The sequence below is a fragment of the Cygnus olor genome, chromosome Z (genome assembly GCF_009769625.2).
Source record: "Cygnus olor isolate bCygOlo1 chromosome Z, bCygOlo1.pri.v2, whole genome shotgun sequence".
In the NCBI taxonomy this organism is placed as follows: Eukaryota; Metazoa; Chordata; class Aves; order Anseriformes; family Anatidae; genus Cygnus; species Cygnus olor.
Window position 1 is genome coordinate 63,402,904 of NC_049198.1, and position 21,939 is coordinate 63,424,842.

The 21,939-nt window shown below is 38.5% G+C and overlaps 1 protein-coding gene across 2 annotated transcripts; it reads right to left on the reverse strand.

The window, feature by feature from the left end:
* Positions 1-157: 157 nt before the first annotated feature.
* On the reverse strand, positions 158-21,339 carry TNFAIP8 (TNF alpha induced protein 8). Of its 2 annotated transcripts, none has more exons than XM_040540515.1 (2): positions 21,056-21,339; positions 158-2,012 (listed from the first exon to the last, which is right to left on the reverse strand). In XM_040540515.1, exons 1-2 carry the CDS (start codon positions 21,084-21,086, stop codon positions 1,447-1,449), a joined length of 597 nt encoding a protein of 198 aa, XP_040396449.1. In that variant the 5' UTR covers positions 21,087-21,339; the 3' UTR covers positions 158-1,446. The 2 variants fall into 2 exon arrangements, with proteins under 2 accessions (XP_040396449.1, XP_040396450.1); XM_040540516.1 differs by lacking the exon at positions 21,056-21,339 and adding an exon at positions 4,746-6,469.
* Positions 21,340-21,939: the final 600 nt, after the last annotated feature.

Sequence of the window (21,939 nt, forward strand, 5' to 3'; positions counted from 1 at the left end):
TTTTGCGTTCTAAAAAAATGACAAGCAATGTTGAAGCTGTATGTCAGAGGCTGTAATGCTCTGGTTGCCTGCACAGTCCAAGTATTATCTTTATGATTTACAATGCAACAGGGAAAAAAAAGAAAAAGAAAAAAAAAAAAAAGAAAAGAAAAGTTCAGAGTGCAAATATTCTTTGGTTTACTCATAACAACAACAAAAAAAAGACACAGCAAACAGCAAAAACACTGGTAATTAAATAAACTACAAATTCTTTATATGCTTCCTAATAAAAAGTCTTCAGGTGTTTGAAATGTATTAACTTCATGCTTTTAAGTACATTACAGTGTCTAGAAAGTCACATTTTTCTTTTCCCCAAGGGCAAGGCAAGGAGAAGATGAGGGAGAAAAAAAATGAAAGGTAGGAAGGGAGAAGAGAACGAATTGATTCAAGATGTCACTTTTCCATTAGTTAAATAGCATATACCCCAAATTAATTTGTTTTCTAGATACATTGTACAAAAAGCAAACTGGCTTGGAATTTATTTTCAGATGCTTAAGCTTTCTGAATTCATATCCCCCTAATGTATAAAATAAGCTGACCCACACCTTTGCAAAAATAATTATGACTTATTAGCAGGGTTCTAGAAATCTTAAGGAATTGCACAAGTCACTGTGTTTTACCTTACAATTTTGTACGTAGAGTTAAAATCACATATCACAGGTGTTGTCTAGGGAGTACTTTTTTTCCAATTAGGCAATTTTACTGTAGCTTATTTTTTCTGACATAATTAAAGGAAACAAGGCATCTGTGTAGATCTGTAAGGATCACTTAGTAGCCTTTCAGACATAAAGTTTTCACCACTGAGCTGGAGATGAACAAACCAGTTCAGACTTTATGTGACAGCATCACAGATATTATGTAAAACTGAATGTTTCATAAGGTCAACACTAGGAAGCTGTGATCTGTGCAGTGCTTATAAAAGACTATAAATGAATCAAATATATATTTTACAAATAAGCTGAAGAAATTATAGACTGTACCATCACCACATTAATTATTTACCAACATTCCTGGACTCTGATCACTTATATTTCTGTAAATATAAAATATTTGGATTGTCTGACAGCTTATCATTTTGTTTTGCATATCTGTCTTGCAAGACTCTTACTCTACTTGGACCCTTCTGTTTTATTGTCTTTATCCAGTTGTTTTTGTGGGCAAAGCACAGTGAAACAAAGTCATGTGCTGTCTTTCTTCCATATGGACTGCAAATAGCAATAGACAGCTCATAACAAGGAATCAGTTTAATAAAGATCGTTCTGAAATATTTTTCAAAAAATATATATATATATAAAAAATCCCCAAAACGAGCAAAAAACCACCTTTTGCATGCTCCCTTATTCCTTCATAAATCAACAGTGTTCCATCTACAAATAATGCATAGGCAGTCAACTTTTATACAGGTACTTATATGTTCCCCTCATCTAGCATTTTGTTGACACCATCACAAAGTTTCTGCAAATGGAGTTTATAAGGTCCAAAGGGATTGTACAAGGCAGCCAAAAATTCACAATCGGAGAAGTGATCAAACACGTTGTTCACCCGTCCATGTGACTTTGCAGTTAGGTGACGCTGAATGATCTGGTGAAGTAGCTCTCTACAGTCATTTAACAGTTTGGACAAAAAATTCCTGTCAAAGGTATAATCCACCTGATGGAAACTGACCACGGTCTTAGCCAGCTGATGAACTTTCTTCTTGAATTTCTCCATCAATGCTATTTCATCCTGATTAAATTGGTTGTTCCTGTACAGGATCGCCAATTTGAGGACTATTTTAATGAGGTTTTTAATGATCTTCTCTGCTTCCTTTTTATTTTGTGTGTATTCCTTTGTCACTCTGTAGAGCTCATCTAAAACATCACTGCTTGTATCATCTATCAAAGTAGTTGCTATTGATTTGGATACCATTTTTCCAAGGATCTTCTTCTGGGCCTGAATGGCCAAACTTTTGGAATTGAAGACATCGGTGGCCACTAGAAAAAAAAAAAAAAAAAGAGGAAAAAAAAGAAAGAATGTATTCAGTACTTCATCACACACATACTACAAACAGCAAGCTAAGGAGTATTTCTGTATGTATCCATTCATCTTACTCCCTACTAATTACCACAGAAATAATGTAAATGTACTGTATATGGTAGCAGAAAGAAGTTTCAGTACCTAATATTCTGTTGTCTTTAGGTTTACATTCTTTTAGAATTTTTTAGATTTGAGAAAATCAAAAAATTAGACAGAACTTGCTCAAAAGATGTTTTAAAATATCTCTCTGTATAAATACCTTTATATGTATGGATTGATGGGATTTCCAATCTAGGTAATGAACCTACCCTATTCAATCAGATGACTCCTAAGTTTGATCTAATTTTCATACTCATAATGAAATCTGAAACTAGCTAGTTTGGTAAAATCCTTCCTGCATTTTGCATGGGAATAGCTAAGAACTGGACACTAAGGAAATTAAGAAACCATGACTAATGACAACTACCAGTGCTATTCCATTAGATACAGTAAATCAATGTATCAACTACTGTAAATCTTTTTCCTTCTTAACGTTTTATGTGATAAGTGAATTCAGATCCCATGTACGTATTCTGTAATACACATATAAAAGCAAAAATCCTTTGCTGAAGATCAAGATTCTCTGGATGCAATCCGAAGATGCTAATTTTCAGACAGAAAGCAAGTATATATTAACTCATCTATGTCCTATACTAAATGCAGAAACAGCCAAAAAGAAAAAGTCTAGGGTTTGCCATTACACTTGCTAACATCACCTCATTAAGGAACTGGCTATGCAATCGATAAAGTAGATCCTACAACAGGTTTCTATGTCCAACACTATGCTTGCTTACACAAATATACCCAATGAGGTTCCAGTCTTTGTGAGGCTCCAGTCTTTTCTAATTTCTTTAAACACTTTAAAAAACCCAAACATTCTTTCACACACTTGTTCTGTGAAAAGTTCCTACACATATTCTCTTGTCAGTGACCATTATTTACTGCACCTTCTCCACCAAGTCGCACGTGAATTTCTATTTTCATGGAGAACTGCCTGGGAGGAGGCTGCCTTCAAGCTGCAGCTTTCCTGGAGTCTCAGGCAGACTGAAGGAGGGCTTCAGCTGTTTACATTTATTGCACATATGGAAGGTTTACTTTGCAAACACAGGGCCAGGAAAGATTTTTTTTTTTTTTAATGAAAACAAACTCTGCAGATGCCAAACAGTAAGTCCCTGAAATTGGAAAAGGTTTCCTTTTGACTGTGCTTGGGCAATTGGGTGTGTTATGATCCACGGTGCCTCTGGGGTTCCAGCAAGGAAAAGGAGCTTGTCCTTCAGGACAAGTGAGACAGAAATCTGTATTTTTTCTTGGTTTTTTTTTTTTTTTTTTTTTTTTTTTTTTTTTTTTGAGAAACTTAGTAAAAGGCTGCTTTTCTATGATCTCAGAAACTTTCAAGAGAGTTTGTTTCTTCTTTGGACTTTTACTGCATACTTCTTTTTGAAGCACAAAGTGTTTGAGTGCATTTTTAAAAAATCTTTACTACATGAGGACACTCAAAAACCAAAGATCCCATTGTTAAGTATCTTGGGTAAAGCACCCAAGATCATAAGATGGACACGTTTCTAAACCACAAAGATTCAGAAAGAAGTTAAAGATGCTAAGCAGTCAATCTGAACTGAAAACATTTGATTCAATGTTTGTGTTTTCAAATATAAAACTGTAACTCCTTTATTCAAATAAAACTAATCAAAACATTTCAAAGTAGTCAAATACTAGAATTCAATAGCCAATGCATTACAAAGATCTACAGATAAATATTAGCTTTTATTTTTCTCCAAAACAGGAATATAGATGTTTCTTTCATAACTTTGCTTTCTTGAAACCTTCCAATTTTCTAGCTGTTCACAGTATCTTATGTTCCACAAAGATATACAGATGATTGTACTAATATAAGTCACTATTTCTTCCAAAAACTTGTGAAGAAAAACAAACACACAATACAATCTATATTTTTATATTTTAAAATGTTCTTCCCCAGGATGCTGCAGGTATTCTTATAAAATTGTAACTATACCACACAGAACGCTCCATTATAATTAAACAGAAATCAGTACAACCTTTCTCCAGCAAGTCACACAAACACTCAAATCTGGTTCTTACAATTTACACACATTAACTCAGAAAGTATCAATTTTAAGCAATTCAAAACTTGGCAGTTTTCTAAAGATTCAACAGTTTTCCAAAAAATAAAAATAAAAAATTACATTATGTAATTTCACATTTGACAAAGTGGAGCTCAACATGCAATTAGCATGCTATGCAGAACAGGACCTGCTCACTTAAAAGCAGTATTACAATCTTAATGGCAATTCAAAAAATTGTTCAAGTTTTGGGACTATGCAGCATGGCTTACTTTCTATACAGCTAGCAATACAGCACTAGTCTACTTCTTTTTCTGTGTTATTACATGTGTTCTAATTAGATGGATAAATACATAAATTTCATACTTCAGTACTTCAGTCAGTCAGTCAAAAAAACATAAACTGCTTTTATTTTGTATTTTTTCCTCATCACCCCTGTCAGAGAGCTGAAATGTACTTTGCAGACAAATGTTTGAATACAACTGAGTTTAAGGAGTAAGTTTACAGAGCTCCTTCAGACCCAGCATACATACACGCTTCCTTTAAAAAAAATGTAAAATTTTTACTTACTTGTTCAGCAAATGAAATTGCAATTGTTAATGCTGATAGCAGAAGCAGGGGAAAATAACCCAGGTGAAGACCGGCCTAAGACTTATTTACTCTGCTAAATCTAGCGCTTGCTTTATCACGCACTTTGAAACACTGTCAGAAGTTATCACGGAGTGAACATGTTTTTTTCCCCCTCTCCATTAGAGCCACTCTTCTCAGCTACCTTTCTCTTCTGTCTGAAGCACTTCATTTTACTTTGGCACCTCAGAATGCAAAAAATACATCGTGGTGGTTTCACTTCCTTGAAAAGAGAGCTGAAAGGAAATTGCACTGCTGAGCAAGCAGTGCAACGCCTGTACTGCTAACCGGCAACTGCCGCCATGGGCAGACCAGGAGGGAGACGAGCAGCCCTGGGACTCGATGGGCCAGGTTCCTGCTGGGAAGTGGCCAGAGCCCTTCACCATCCCCTGCACCAGCTGGGAGCTGCACACCAAGGGTCTGGTTCAGCAGAGGATGCAGTGACAGCAGCAAGGGGCTGCCAGCTCCCGGCTCTGCGCGTCAGGCGCTCACTGTAGATGCTCTGAAATCTCAGATACAAGCTCCAGAAAATAAGCATGCAAATCCATACTTAGACAACTACCTACAGCGGCCCCATTTTGTTAGGGTTGACCATACACGTAGCCACCATTAAGGAGCGACTGCCATGGGTGCTCAGTGTGCATGCATATCTGGGTACACCTGCTTTATAGACAGGTCCCATCCTTGTGCTTTAAACCAAAATAATGCCATCTCTCTGATGGCCTGCAGCATCCCCAGAATTTGGGCAGGTCATCACACTAATTTTAAGTATCTTTTGTAATGCTTTTTCTCATGACTCGCCTTTATTACAGCTCCTATTGCTTTGCTGTGCAGTTTTACACTTCACTTTTTAAAAGTATATTGCCATAAAACACCCTTTAAGAATCCCTGGGATGTCATTTTCTGCACAAGCTACACAAATAAACACAATTCAGTGAGCCTGCCATGATGATGTTCAGTGGAGCCGTCCCTCTGCAGAGCAAGGGGAGAGAGGCTCTCATGGAGAAACCCACAAGATTTTAGCAACAGGAACATCTGAAAAGTCTTTTCATCTATTTATGACTTAGAGGAGCAAAGGAGTTGCTAGAGACTGTCTTCTGCAAAGTTGGGAACTTATTAATTACAAAACTTCTTAATTTTTGCAAAAAATAGTTTGCATGCTTAACATTAGTATTTTGTGCATTAAAGTCAATAAATGCTAGAGATGCTAGAGATGTAGTATTCTGATTGTGTTTTTCCCCAAAAATGTTATCTTCCAAATGTTTTCCTTAAAACTGTGCTGGGAAATGTGAACTTTCAGTGAAAACTGAGAATTCTAGCTTAATAAACTCTCAGGAGAGTGGTATAAAAGTACTACAAGGCTATCACTTACAGCTGTGATGCTCATTTTTCCCCGATATGGAAGCCAGTATGCCTCCCGCCGTACTGTGGCAAATACCTGTTACCAAATACCCTATTTCTCAATGCCATTTATACTGAAAAAGAATACTTGAAAAAAAGTTGAATCAGATGATTTCACTGCCTTACAGCAAGGCAGAATCTCTTTTTCCATGAGGTAATGGTCAATGGTAGTTGCAACAGCACTTGCAGGGAGGTGTATTCAATCTCATACATATTGACAACGAACACTTAATCACTGAGTGTTTCCAGGCTTGTTATCATAAAGATGGACCTGAAACAAAACAAAAAACAGTAAAAGCTTCCAGGGAACTCTGTTAGGACACAGGCAAGTCAGGAGCTGAACTTTATGACATGGGTTGTTTTTCTCACGTATGTGCTCAGCATGTTGACATAACAGTCCTGGCTGAAGAGAGAATTTGTCTGCAGAGCCGCTAATAATAATGCTGCTGCATGAGACTGCTTTCACTTTAATGATGGTTGACATGCCATGTACTGCACTGGTAGCATGCAATGTCCAGAAACCTCAGGGGTTTTTGGCTGAGGCACAAAGGACACTTATACAGGGTCAGGAAGAAAAAAAAAAAAAAAGAAAAAAAAAAAACAGAACCAAACGAGCATTTCAGGCACCATTTAAAAGACTGTATCACAAAGTTTTGAGAAATGTGGCAACTGATTTCCTGCCTGGCTTCCTGTGTGGACATGTGTGCTTGCCTCTGCACCAGCAGCGGGTTGCAGCTGAAGCAAGAAGCCTGCGCGCTGTATGAATCCTGTGTCCAGTCAGACTCCTAGAGTGGGAGAACATCATTTCCCTGGAGGGAGACAACCTGAAATCAAGTAGGATAGACAGCACTGCACTTTCCAAGTATATGTGACCACAAGTCACACCCCTCCAAAATCCTGAAATCAGCCAGATAACAAAGGACAGAAAAAGCTACTATTTTTTCCTCTGCCTTCTGTTTTGCAGGTCTTTACAGGGCTATATTTGTGTTCAAGAACGGTAAAAGCTAGAAACCTTTAGAAAATAAATACACTAAGAAATAATCCATGACTTCATGTATAAACACATGACTTCAGTAAGTTAAAGTTCCAACCGTGGTCAACTGCAAGAGCTAGCATCAGTGAACAACTCCTGGTGTACAGAACAGACAGGAACAGTCACAAAGCTGTTACCAGAGCTGTAACAACTTTCACAATATAGTTATTATGTAAAGATAAGATTAAAAGTGAGTGGTAGAACACAGACTAAAAATTCTTCAGATATAAATAACATAAGCTGATTTCTGTAACTGACACCATGATGTATATCTTCTTTTTAATAATTTTCTGAGGGAATGAGTCATGGCTTCAAAAAGCTTTTTTTTTTTCTTTTTTTTCCTGTTTTTCTTTTTTTTTTTCTGTTTTTGTTTTGTTTTGAACAGAAGAGTCAGTGTAATGATTCTAGCCTGTACGAAGGTTACTCCTAACCCATGCAAAGTGCTTCAAAGTTTCTTGGGTAAAGGGTACATTAAATTTATCTTTTAAAAAGCACAAAGTCCTTGCAATGTGAAAAGCATTCAAAAAATGACCATGCCCCAAATGGCCACTTCAGAAAGTCAGCTGTTCTTTTTATTTGCAAATGTTTGTTCATGCGCTGGCTTTCCAAAAGCTGATGAAAATACAGCTTGTGTGAGATGTGCAAGACCAGGCAGCTCTGACAGCATCCACTGCTCAGCCTCAGACACTGGGACTGCAACCTGTAAGCTGGCTAACAGCAGGAGTGGAAGAGACCAGGGCAGACATTGAGAAAAGGACTGGAAGAGGGCAGATGGCCTGGGCCAGCAGCATCGGGCAGCAGAAAAAACGGAGGGCAAACAGCTACGAGCTGAAGGTGAAAGGGGAAATAAAGACTGAAGGAATGACAATAACAAAAAAAATAAAAATAGAGAGTCCTATTGAAAAGGAGAAAAATGTATTAAGAGAAGCAAAACTGAGCTGGTGAAAGAAAGGGGTATTTATTTATTTGGCCTGTTTTCCTGCAGGCTTTGCTCAGGGAGCTGAGCCCGGAGGATCTGCCGCTTCCACATGCTGTAGGGCACGGGAGCGCCATGGCCTACTTCCTGCCCTGACAGCAACAGCAGTGGCTGAAAGGAAGCTGCTGTACAGAAACACCTGATTCTGGTACAAAAAGTGTTGGGGGAACACCCAGCCTTTCCTACGACAGGACGCTGGTGACACCGCTGTTCACTCCCAAAGGTGAGGGAACATACGGTGCATTACTGTGGGCCTAGAGCCTGTGGCACAGCCCTTAACTAACTGCCCTCTGGCCCATGCTGCCACAGGCCTCACCGGATTCATTTCTTCCACACGTCTCCCCTTCTTTTGGTTCAGGTACACAAAGTCGGTATTTGAGGAGCAAATTGGCATTTGGCACCTTGTTTTTAAAATGGGAGATTTATTTATGAGTATAGATTTTAACTAGATAACAGTTCAAACTAAAATTTTCAACACATGCAAAGCGTATGTTCACAAATAAACCTTGCCTACAGTTTTCTCAATAGGTACAGTGACTTGTACGAAATTCTCACCCACCATGATCTTCACCAACTAAGCACACTACAGGAACATTAATTAGTTGAGCGATGTGTGCTAATTTTAACATTCATGCTGGAAGATCTTCAAAAGAAAAAATAACCAATCTGAAAGAAGCCAAGCCTAACACATAGCAAATATTGCATGAGCAGCCTTACTGGATTTGGAAGTCAGCTCTGAGGCTGCAAATACTCTGAAGCAATGGTTAATCAAGCAATTTTAGAAAAATATCTTGTTAATCAAGCATTTTTTTGAAATATTTGGTATGTCTAATCTGCACACTCATACTGAAAGCGAAGCATATACATTCAGCAGCAGGGAACTTGGAAAAGATAAAAGAAAAGCTAGCAAACAGCACAGGGAACACCTTTCTTATCTGATGAAGTCCTGAAGAACTCATTACTAATAGGTCTACAAAACACAATAGATAGGTGTATGTTCCTTATATTTCTATTTAATTCATTGCTTTAGTGTATTAAAATGCCCCAAATCTGACCAACAGCAGAAGAAGAAAAGACCCACTTTCTAGCTGCCTAAACAGAAACCATGAAAAACAGAAAACAAAGAGTTTTTTATGTTGGTGGGTTGTTGGTTTTTTTTATGACCAAAAGGTGAGAAGAATTGCCAAAAAAAAGTACCTGGAGGTTAAGGTTGGGTAGTGTGGCAAGGAAGGATGCTATTACCAACAAGAACGTATGTGCAGCATTTTGCAGTCCCATGAGAGCAGTTTGTGCCAACAAGTTATTCTGGTTTTACATGCCGGTGCTTCCCACAGCCACCCTGTGCATCACATGACACATGCTGTAGCTGATTTAGAAATTTAAAAAGCCTTCTTGAAAGCTTTTTATCCTAGAGCCTCTGTATGTACTTTAATTAATAGTGCAGCTTTAATAAGAAAAAAAAAATAACATTAACCTCTGATGACTGCTGTTACAGAAGCATATTTTAAAATATATTGGATATTAAAAAGAGAACAAGAACACGACAGTCAAAGAGAGTGAGGTCATGAACTTAACTTGGTATTTCACTCCTTTGTCACCATTTGCTATCCTTGCTGGAATGTTACAACAGGTGCTGTGATATTAAATATGAAGCTTGTATATTTCAGCTGTTGGCCATTTCACGACTACCCCAAGTTCCTCTGTATCTACCAGTATGCAGGTGTCCATGTATACTCAAAAGCAACAGTGCACAAATCTTTTCATCTGCAACAAAGTGTATCCTAGGTCATTCCCTCAAAACAAGCAAATGCAGTCCAGAAAATATACGTTTTTGTCCATCCCTAGAAACACACACCAAACCACAGCAAGGCCGGTGCCAAGCTTCTTAACCCAGGAGGCACTTGCAATAAAATAATCTGGCCATTACAATTGAATCTTTTACCAGAAGTTAAAAAGAGGTATCTAATTGCTTTTACAACCATGCCAGCAAAGGAATGTCTTCTCACAATAAATAAATAAATAAATAAATAGCTGTAGGCACAAGACATTGAGATGCTGAATGCAAGAGGATAAGAACGGAGACAGGTAGCCCCTAGGAAACTCTGAATGCATGAAGAACATTATTTTTTACCCAGGAGAGGGAAAAAAAAAATTATCATGGTAGAGGAAGTTGAGGACACATGTGGCAAAAATACAACCAACTGACACCTGCCCATAAGACAGAGAGAAGATGGCAATCTAGCCTGAGAGGAACAGGTAAATCAATTACAAGAACAAAACACCAACTTGGTAGTCAAAATGCAAAGAGCATATATTTTGAATAGCATGTAAAGAAAGCCACAGCAGAAGAGAGTTCAAATGACAGAAAGGTTTGTGAGTCTTTCACCGACTTTGAAAATAGTTAATAATGTTTTTCCTGTATTTCTAGTTCCAGTTCTCTGTTCTTCTCAGCTTCAATCTGTATGCCACAGTTTGCATCCTGCAGACAGGATGGGACTCCACTGGTATCTCTCCTTCAGTTCTAGGTTGAAAGACAACTAGGGACTTGTGCTTTGTTTATATATATTACTCTCTCATCTTCCACCAGTTGCCCCAAATAACTAAATGATACCCCCCCCTCACACACACACATAACTTGTCTTCTTTTTCTTTTTTAAAACTTATTCTGAGGCACCAAAGACTGCCACATTTACAGACCAGACACAGGAAAAAAAAAAAGTAGTGATTCCCAGGGCACTTCTTCCACACCAAAACTGGAGTTCAGATTATAAAAACAAGGAAATATGCCATCTAAGAATTGTACTTATCAAATACCTGCCTGGGATACCGGTGATGCTTTTGAACTCTTTTGCCGCCCATAGAGTTGAAGTTTTAGTTTTACACTATGTTTTCCAGTTTTTATAGCATGAACAGTATGTTTTCTGGCATTAAAAGCTTGGTTGTACATAGACTACATGCTTCGTTTACTCTTCTGCACTAGTCATTTGTTGTGGTTCTGATTAGGGAGGATTATATTTGATGGCCCTAGTGGCCTTTTCCATTCCCACTGCTAACATGTTTCCTTTACTTTCCTCTTCCACAAAGAACAAAATAAATTAATACCTCAGTTTTCATCCTTTATCCCGATGTTAAGTAGCCTGTTCACTCTGTATACACACTAACACTACCGGGACTTCTGCCCAAACTTCCAGCCATGAAATCAATGGATGAGAGTATTTTCTCTCCTTTATTCTCTTCTTCCCTTGCTGTCAGTTCAGAACAGGTTCCTCTAGAACTAAAGGCACAGTCTGTCTCTTGGAGCTTTGCTGTGATTTACATTTGTTTTCACTTGGTTTGCTTTATACCTGGCTTCTCCAAAAAAAAAAAGGAGGGGGGGAATATTTCTATACGTAACACTTATTAGAAAATAAAAACTTTTAAATATTTGATTTAAACTATAGTTCTCAAGCACAATTGCTAAGACTGTCAGAATCCACCTTCACAAATATGTTAGAGTTTGGTTTTGCTTTCATTAATGTTATTAAATGCTAGTAAAATACAAAGCAAAATAAAAAAGTTGATCTTTAATACTAGCAACTTGTTCTTCTGTAAAATTAAATCTTGTGGTTAAATATCATGTACTGAACACTGTCATTCTCTTTTATGTCAAGAAGCTGTATAATTTTTCTTTTGTAGAACAGAAAAGGTTCTGTTGTAGACAGAACCTTGACTGACACATAGCAAGGCAATAGCAATACAATTTATTTTTAAATGTTGTAAATACTGACTAAAAATAGATGGTCTCCAGAGGTCCTTTTCAGCCTCAAACCTTCTGTGACTCTAAAACCTGGATCTATTTTGTAGTTTACACCTTGGGGCAAGTCATAAGAGATTAAGTAGATTGTTTTTTACCACTGTTAACTGTAGAATTTAAATGACCATTCTCTTTGTACTGGCATCAAATGTTATTTTTAAGCAGGCTATGAACAGCAGTGATCAGCCATGAAGTGATATCCACATGACCTTCCATCATCAGGAAAGGGTTTTGTAGCTTGAGATTCTCAGGGTTATTACCCAAAAAGAAGCAGGGAATGCAAATTTGAATTCTAGAGAAGGAAAAGCCACCAGTGGTGAAAATAAACACCATCAATTTAAATTTCAAATTAGCTGGGTGACATTTTTGTACTGTCAGATGAAATAAAATGACAACAATTTTATTTTCACCTCACCATGAGATACTGCTATCCTCACAATGAAGTAATAATCCACAATGAACTATGTACATCTTAATCCAACATAATTCTTATCTCTGCCAATTGATTATAATAGCAACTGTTTGTTGTAAACAAAGGCTAGTTTAAACATACATCCTGGATGTCTTGCATCACAGATTTTTAGATTGCTATTCCACAGCACTTAGGACAAGACTGTGAACTTGGTGAAGACATATGACTGGTGAAGACACCAGAGCCAAAGTCTTCATTCTTACCTCTTCCTGAAGGATGCAGTATTTCTGTTCACAGCTGCTCAAACTCATGATTCATTGTTTCAAAATATTTGTAGTTCAAGATACAAAGACTAAGACATTATTTCTCAGTCAATATTTTTAATACAAATGTTTTACATTAAGATAAACATTTTCTCTTTTGTAAGTGGGAAAAAATAGACCTTTGTATCAGTAGATAAAATATTCACCAGTGTCACTTACTCATTTTGCTAACATTCAACCATAAATTTCTTCTTTCTATACACAGACTTTGTAGAATATTTTGCTAAAGCAGACATAGTAAAAACAAAAACAGATCCCAAGAAAGTTTTGAGATTTAAAACAATAGATTTTCTACACTTTTCAAAGCCAAAGTTATTCCTATACACCTTGATGAAGTTAATTAAGTGGAAGCTTGCCTGTGCATGCACTGATTCAGTGCTTTACTAATTCCTGTATGAAGTGCAGTGTAAACGTTCTGGGATCAAGACTTGAGGGTACCACATTCTTAAAGGTCTACTGAAAACACAGGTCAGCTTCCAATGCCTTAGGGAAACCTGCAAGTACCTACCTTCACAGCTAATTAAAATATATCTTATGATACATTCCTGGATTTCACACTAGAAACCTTTCAAGGACAAATGCTCTCAAGTAAATGAAACACTAACTCTCACTTCACTGCAATTTTGTTGTAAAGCACTTTTTGTTGTAAAGCAATTTTGTTGCTGGCACTGTAAAGTGCCAGCAGGAACAGGACTGTGCAGAGACAACAAAATTTGTGAATTACCACATCAAAACAAAAAGTAGATTTCTCTCACTGGTGTGCAAGTAAGACTGGCTGATAGTTTTTTATTGACCTGTATAGTTACAAATATTGATACTGAGTTTAGCAACAAGTAAGGAAAAACATTTCCAAATTTTTTTTTTTTTACAGCAGGTATCCAATTCTCTCTGCATTGCTCCTGCTGAAACAGATCTGGAAAAATTTCTGATCCCAAGTTCTCCAAATGCTATCTGCCATCAGACGCAGTCGTGTGGACTCTCTATTCATTGTTAGACAGTCAGGCACTAGAAGCCAGCACCAAAACATAACTGTGACAGGAAATCAACTGAAGAAAACGAACCAAAACAAACCCCAACCAAGGTAGGGAATCTTATGAAGAAAAATAAAATTTATGCGAAAATTGCAAATGTAGAATAAAACTCTTATAGGTCAGGTTTCTCATTTTCTCCTGTCCTCACCCAAAACGAGATTGTGCCCAGCTAAGAGCAAGTTTAAGGCTTGTGCTTTTGCTGACACTATGGTTACAAGGAACCAATTTGCTTATAGTCACATGTGCATCACTAATCACACAATGTTTTCTGTTCAGTAGTCATTATGGAGATGTGTCCACAAAAGAAAAATTGTACATATAATTAAAAATAAAATAAAATAAAATAAAAAACTCAGCAAATCAAGTGGCACAGACAGATAAAATGTGAAAATCTGTAATTTTTTTATTTCCACACTAAGAAAAATTTAATATCAGTATATATAAAACTGACTTTCAGATTGGAGCTATTTATTAATGCAGGTACAGTAAGTTTAAGCAAGTTTCTTACAAAGACATACACAGCAACTTTTACTACCAACCAGAAGTACTTCTAGTAGATAGTACTGGACCTATGAGGTATCCACCCAATGAACAAATGTGAAAAATTATTCCTTGAAGATGAAAATAGACTTCAAAACCATTTCGAAATAGACAACATTATTTTTAGCCTCCTATTTCTATTGAATGTGATGTATGGAAAAACAGAAGTTTTTTTTTTCAAAAAGCAGCATAGAGTATTTAGTATTTTTTCATATTATAAGTATTTAGTATTTTTTCATTTAACATTTAGTGTTTCTTCATAACTCTTTATGAAATGCTCTCCACTTACCACAGATTGTAATATGACTGTTAAAAAACAAAAATCAGTCCAGAAGGTTGAGATAACACCTAGATAATACCTGGAATACAGTCTTCATTTATTTTATGTTTATAAAGACTCTAAATATTTTGGAAAAAAAAAAAAAAAAAAGCAATTTGCTTTTCAAAAACCAGTATTTACAAAACCTTAAAAAATTGTTATATTTAACAGAAGATTTGTCCAAATGATAGTTACCAATGAAAGGAGTGATGTGTGCTTCTGAATAAGGGATACAAATGGTTATTGGTATCTGAGTATCACATTTTCCTTATGCTATCACTGGTACATGTATTACAAAATACTGAGTATTCTTAGAAGCCATCCATCTAGCCAGTTACTACATTTGGAAATAATACTGTTAAGGAATATGGCCTTTCCAAATGTAGGTGCAAAGTACAACACCCAACTCAGTAAAACGGAAAAAAAAATGTCAGAATTCTGAAACAAAATATCATCGTCCTGTCTGTGGAGCACTGTGCCCAGTTTTGGGCTCCCTCGCATCTCTGCCAAAGGAACTGACAAACTGAAGCAAGTCCATGAGAGCCACCAAAATGCTAAGGGAGCTGGAGCACACGATACAGACGACAGGCTGAGAGTGCTGGGTTTGCTCAGGCTGAAGAGGCTAGCAGGAGACCTAACTGGTACACCTGACTAACAAGAGAACTAACTGGTGAACCTGACTAATGGGAGACCTAACTGGTACACCCAACTTGTTACTGAATGGCTGTAGAGAAAAAAGAGCCAGGTTCCTCTTTGATTAGCACAGCAAAAGAGTGAGGGACAGCAGGTGTGCTGCAGCAAGGACAATTCTTGCTAGATGTAAGGGAACAATTCTTCACAGCAAGAGTGAGTGGTACATCACTGGAGTATGTTGCTAGAGGAGCTATGGGAGCACCATTCTTGATGACACTAACAATTTGACCGGATAAAGCCTTAGCAACTTCAACTAACTCTTAATTTGGATGCTGCTCCAAAGCTGTCTCTGCAGTGAGTGGGAGGTCTTGCCAGATGAACTCCAAGAGCTCCCCACAGGCGACGTTAGTCTGTTGCTCTCTCTTGTCGATGGTTCCCTATCTTAGAGGGACTGTATCTTACTCACAATTAAACACTTAGGTCCTGCAGTTCGCTATGGATTAAAAGATTTGATTGTATAAGCGTAATTATCTTAATGGAATTTTCTCAAAGCAATGTAGCATTCAACCCAACAACTGCAGCTAAATGATTAACCAGTTAAGAGCTCCAGTGCTTCCCCGAAGGAGCCTACCAGCTACAGCTAGTGCTTATCCCCCAGCCTCTGCTCAGATTACCGCCTCGCTTCCTCATCTGCCCCTGCTGCACAAGGAAGAGGTTGCAAAGTATGTGGGGTATGAAGACGAGCAAAGTGTTCAGCAGCAGACAGCTGCTGGGTATGGACTCCAAATGTGAGACAAGCGAAAAACACCAGTTCAGCACGTCACATGCTAAGCCTGTAGAAGAGGCGATGGGAGCTGCCATCTAATTCATTCACTGATAGCTATTACCCTGACTTGGTCAGGGAAATAAAACCAGCCGTTCTTTCAGTTTTTGAGGGCAGACATGCTGAGTTCCTTAACAGCTCTAAGCCAGGGCTCTGACTGAGAGCTGCAAGTGCCTACATCAAGATGTAGCTGCAGCAGCTGTATTACAAACCACAGAAGTTGTATCTCCATCCTAAATCCCTTTATCAGGTTTCTTATATTCTGCTTCATTAAATGCACAAACCTCCAAACTGCATTAAAAATTCTAACAGTTATGACTTGCCTGGTTACCCTGATCTTATTTCCTCCAAATGTCCCATTGTTCCTTCTTTATTAAGGTGATAACTTCTTGCTTTTACTTCCACCCCCACTATCTGCATCTTTGGCAATGTTTTCCCCAATATGTTTGTGGTGCAGTACTACACTGTCCATTTGATAATTATTCTTTCTTTTTCATAAACTTTTTTTCCTTTTCTATCTTTCCCATATTAACATTAAATATTTTGCCTTTAGCTTCTCCTATTACTCTATTCTAATAACCTACAGAAGGGATTACATGAAATGCCACATTGTTAAGCATTGCTCTAACTCACAGAACTGTGTAAACGACATTTATGATGCCACTAATCTCTTAAATCTCTTCATCTGCAGCAGGGATGTTATCTATGCAATAAGAAGTTTTCAACTGACTAATCTAGATCTCGTACACATCCACTGGGGCCAGTAGTCTGAAATTTTCAGTCTGCTCTCAACAAAAAGCTCCTGTTTCACCAGCCATAATGTTTTACGGAGATTTTTGTTATGACAATGGAAAGTAGACGAAGAGTAAGCAAAACAGAGGAAGCCCACATTTCATAGTCTGGGGGGGCAGAACGTGAGTTTAATACATCGGGTTTAGTACTAGTTATTTGTGCTGCTTCACTGTGGCTTTGTACAGAAAATTGAGCTCTACAAAAAGGAAGGAGATGATCTCTAACTTTGGCAGCTGCCAAAGCTACCACAAATCACACAAAACCACTCTGATTTGGATTCAAAAAAAGAGAGAAATTCAATTTCTGCTTAATCTTACATTTTTCATTTCATTTATTCTAATTATGACCAGAAACAGTCTGTAACTTCAAATTTTGACATGAAATGGGGCTGCCGTCATCTGGTACATGTCACGTTTAAGTATGGGTAACATTTTACTCGCACAGTTTGGACCTCCCCATTCACTATCACAAAAGCAGAAAAAATTGTAACAAGCACTGGCTATGGAGATCGTGGGATGCAGAATCCTGCTCTGCAGACTGCCAAGGGTGCTCTGGGTGCAGTAAGTGCCCCATAGTAGCACAACAGCAGAGAGTTAGTTACTTAAATGAAGATTCTGCCCTGGAAAACTTTCAGTGAGAGCTCAGTGTAAAATGTCAAAGCAAATCCATGACTACATACACGAGAGAGTATTTACTTCTCAAAACAGAGAGCGCACTGTGATGTTATAACCTCCATGTCTGTTCTCTAAAAGGAACAAAACAGGTGAGCTCATTCCTCACTAGTCTCCTTTGGATTAAAAAACGCTAATTGTGTCTAATAAAGCTCTGTGCACTTCCAGGAATGCAGACAGATCTCTCTCCCATGAAATGTGGTATTTAAGTGTGATAAAGGTACAACACAGGCTCTCAGTGCTTCTGAATTTGTAATACATTATCCATTGTTTCACAGGCTATGTATTACACTCCCTCTGATATCTGCAGTTATTTTCCTTTGAGATACTGTATTTCCTGTTGTTGTCTACTTATCCAACATAAAACCTGTAGAATGAAGCTGAAGTTTTCTGAAGCTTCATGGAAATCATTTTTTCATTCTATTGAAGAAATATTCTTTAAAGACTCCATTTATACTACAGTAACTTTAAAATGCATTTGCATGTATTTAAGAAGGAATATCCATGAGACATAGTTTTCATGTGAAACCACTAAGAACATTCCCTTTGGATCACAGAAAGGAACTGAGTCAGGTAACAGCCTGAAACCATTTGTTACCTTCCTTGGTGTGTGACATGCCACCATGCAACACCAGGTTGAAACTATGCCATGAAATAGAATGGTTCTTTACTTTTCTACTGTTTATTTTTGTACTATTTCTTTACCAAAGTCTTTGCTTCATCCACAGGAAAAGCAACTACAAAAAAAATGTGCCAAGTTATTTATATCTTGACAGTTGCTGGAATCCGTAAATGTAATACAGACTGATGCCATATATACACAACACACTTTACCACATCATTGTGGTATACAGATGAATATGAAGATTGTTCTAAAGTTACTGAGCAGTATGACCGAAGAAAAAAAAAAAAAAAGTTTCACGTTAGCATTCTAATACGTACCATGCACAGATCAAAGGCAGAAACTGAAAAGTCCAGATTTGTACAAAATACAAGGCAGTAATGACTGCATTCTACTAATGTATTTCTTACTCCCAGTTCATACTATATAAATGAGATTAGGCTGGAGATCGAGGATTATACCTTTATATGATTAATTGAAAAAAAAAAAAAAAAGAGGAAAATCTTTGGGAGTTCGTAATTCAAAACTTTTGGGTTTCAATGTAACCATGATCATTTCTGAATTTCAGAGTTCCTCAAATATCCCTTCACTAGCTCTGGCCAGTGATACAGCCATCAGCCACCTGACCATCTGTTTTAAGAAAAAAAAAAAGTTCTTCCTTTACTTGCAAACAACATTAAAATAATATTTTTCATGTACTTTTTCTCATCTTTTCACTCTCTAGCATGTAGCAGATTATCTACTGTGCTTTCATTTCTAGCTTTGGCCTTGAAATGTACAGACTTTGGCAAAATAACTACTTTATAGTCATGTAAATGTACCATGTATTCCTTGCACTAGTAACAGAACTTTACCTACTACTGTCTTGGCAGAGCCTCGTAATTTGTGGGCAAATCAGAACTTACGTTTTAGGGACGCCTTCAGTCTTGCACTTACAGGAACGATCAACCACCCACTTTGTTAAACCATTTAAAAGATTATATACCTTCAGTGTTCAAAGCCTGAGCCTCAAATTGAGTTTGAATTTGTGACATATGAATTTTGTTAATGCAAAAAGCACACAGCTCTAATCTTGATGAAGCAAAGAGATAGCTGAAAGATTCTGAATACCTACTTTATGCCACATACAATAAACCATTACAAACCCACAGTACTGGACTGTATTTTTCAGTATCATGATCAGTGATCTTTCATGCCACGTTCAATCAGACTAGGCAAAGCAGTATATAAACTGCAGCTCTACAAATTCACCTGTTAATCCTGGTCTTTATTCACACAGACCCTTTTCTCACAGATCTTCTCAATTACTCCTTTACAGACAGGACTGCATTACCAGGAATACATTTACAGACTGACTGAAAAACCCTCTCCGTGGTATCTGTATCTCATTTTCCTGTAATGGTCACTGCTTTTATCTTTCACTCTACTAAAATCACAGTGCAGCAAAACCCAAGCATTTTCCCAGCCAAAAATAGCTAACAAAAAAGTTATCCCTTCTTTCCTGTCTCAGCCACCTGCTCCAAATCCTTTTCTTCCAGCATGAAGATCCTGGCATCTCAAATTGTATCAAATGAAACAAAATAATATGCACAGAAAGAAACAAATGTTTTCAGAGCATCTTAAGAATCTGAGTTATCTAAGAAGGTAAAAGATTTATTTTAAAAAGAAAATTTACATTTCAAACATAGACAACATTATAAAACTGTCTGGAGCTTCCTGTATGTAAACCAAAGGATGGTTCATGCTGTGGCATGCATGTTGATCTCTTCTACTGTAAAACTGAGGGAGAATGTTCACATTGCCATATTCTTTCTCACATATTCTCTTTTTAAACAGTTTCTATGGAGAAATACTTTTTCAGTTCTGCTTTTCAGTAAATCAGCCCTCCAGAATCTTCTTGGGTAAAACCAAATTCTGTCTTTAGTTCATCCACTCAATCAACAAGAAGAACAAAAGAAAACGGGGCATTTTTGTAATTCTTCATTATTAACCAGGTTCTACTGACATTATTACCACAAAGTTTGACCCAGTACTTTTCTGTACATCAAAAAACCACTCGTGCCTGTAAGCAGAAGCAGAGGTCCACAGTAATGTTACTCCTGAAGCAGGGGAAGTTGTAAGAGTGTGAGAGGAAAGCCAGCTAAAACACTCAAACCATTTCTTCTTTTCACCAACTACAAAATGCTCAGATTGCCATACTGCTTTTTAACCTGTTGGTTGGTTTTGTGTTTTTGGTGGTGTTTTTTTTTTCCATTTTCTGAGCCACACTGGATCCCTGCAACTCTGAGCCTCCCTGAGGACTACTCACAGCAATGAAACTTCAGTCCTGCCCTAAGAAATCCAGCTTACAGCCCTGCTCCCTCTTCTGAATAAATGTCCCTTTGTATGTGGGCCCTGTCAGGAAGCCGCCCCCTCCTCTGGCACGGTGGCTGCCCACCGCCCGCTGCCCAGCCCACGCCGCCAGCACCGCGCGAAGCCTATCGGGCCCGGCTCGCGCCTCGCACTCGCTCTTGACAGGGAAGTGAGCAGCGCCGAGCTTATTCCCAAAATAATGACCTTTCACTTCTCCCCCACGCGACTTCCTCTTCTGTTGAAAAACACAGCACTTCCAACTCCAAAGAAACCCTTCCTCTTTCGACACCCGACTGTTAGCGCCTTGAAGCACGGCTTCTCCCACTGATCAGCACTCCATGCACTAGGCCATGGCCAGGGACAGCCAGACCTCCTTGCTACTCAACACTTGGGATATTTCATGCCCAGCGAAACCCACAAGACGCCAGGTCACTCTCCCTCCCCTCTGAGAGCCCAAAAGTGAGCAGAAAACTCTTGCTCCAGCTGAGGACACGTCCCTGGGCCCAGGGGTGCTGTGGAGCCGTTCCCCTACCTTCCCTGGACTCGTCCACCTCCGAGCTCATGGTGCTGCGGGCAGACACGGCAGCTGAGGTGCGCCCTGAGGAGCTGCGAGTCGACTTCTCAGAAGAAGGAAAAAAAACAATGGGGGAAAGAAAAGAGAAAAAAAAAAAAAAAAGAGGGTTGGGATTTTAAGGGGAAAAGTCTGCGAATTCAGCAAATCACAGCTCAGCTGCTCAGAAAGGATTCCGCCCCTTTCGGAGCGGCACACCAGCCGCCGTCTGGAAAAGCAGCGGCACCTCAACAGAAACTCTCACTTCCCTTGCCAGCAGTTGCCGGTTATGCATTTCATTCTCCCTGGTCTCTAGAAAGGGTGGAGTTTTACTTGTTACAGCTCGCCAGCGGGGTATGAGAAAGCAAGCACAGGAGACCAAAAACACCCTGGGCGAGGAACGGCATGTGATCGCAGCAACTGGCAAGCAGACTAGGGCTCTACTAACTGGGGCAGTAAAATCTAATTTAAATCAATTACGTTTTAAGCTGAAGTTGTACATTTCAGCACTGGCTGCTATCTGGGATGAGTTCTGTAGTATCTGTAATTGCGCCGACTAAAGCAGGATGACTACACAAACGCTCAGAGGATGAGGAGCAGCAGCAGCCCTGTTCAGGCAGCTCAAGCTGAAGCTAAAGAACACTTTTTTCCCTTCTTTCAGGCTGTGTGTGATGCCAGGCACCCTGAAACGTGCAACTCACTTGTGCTGCGTGGAGAAGCCACCTGATTTCTTTGTGCCCACACCCCTGTGAAGATCATCATCTTTAAATATCGCTCCACGCTGTTCTACAGCACTGCAAGGGAGCAGTCATCTCCTGCAGCAAACCCCCGCCTCGTCACACAAAGGATCAGCACCAAAAGTGGTG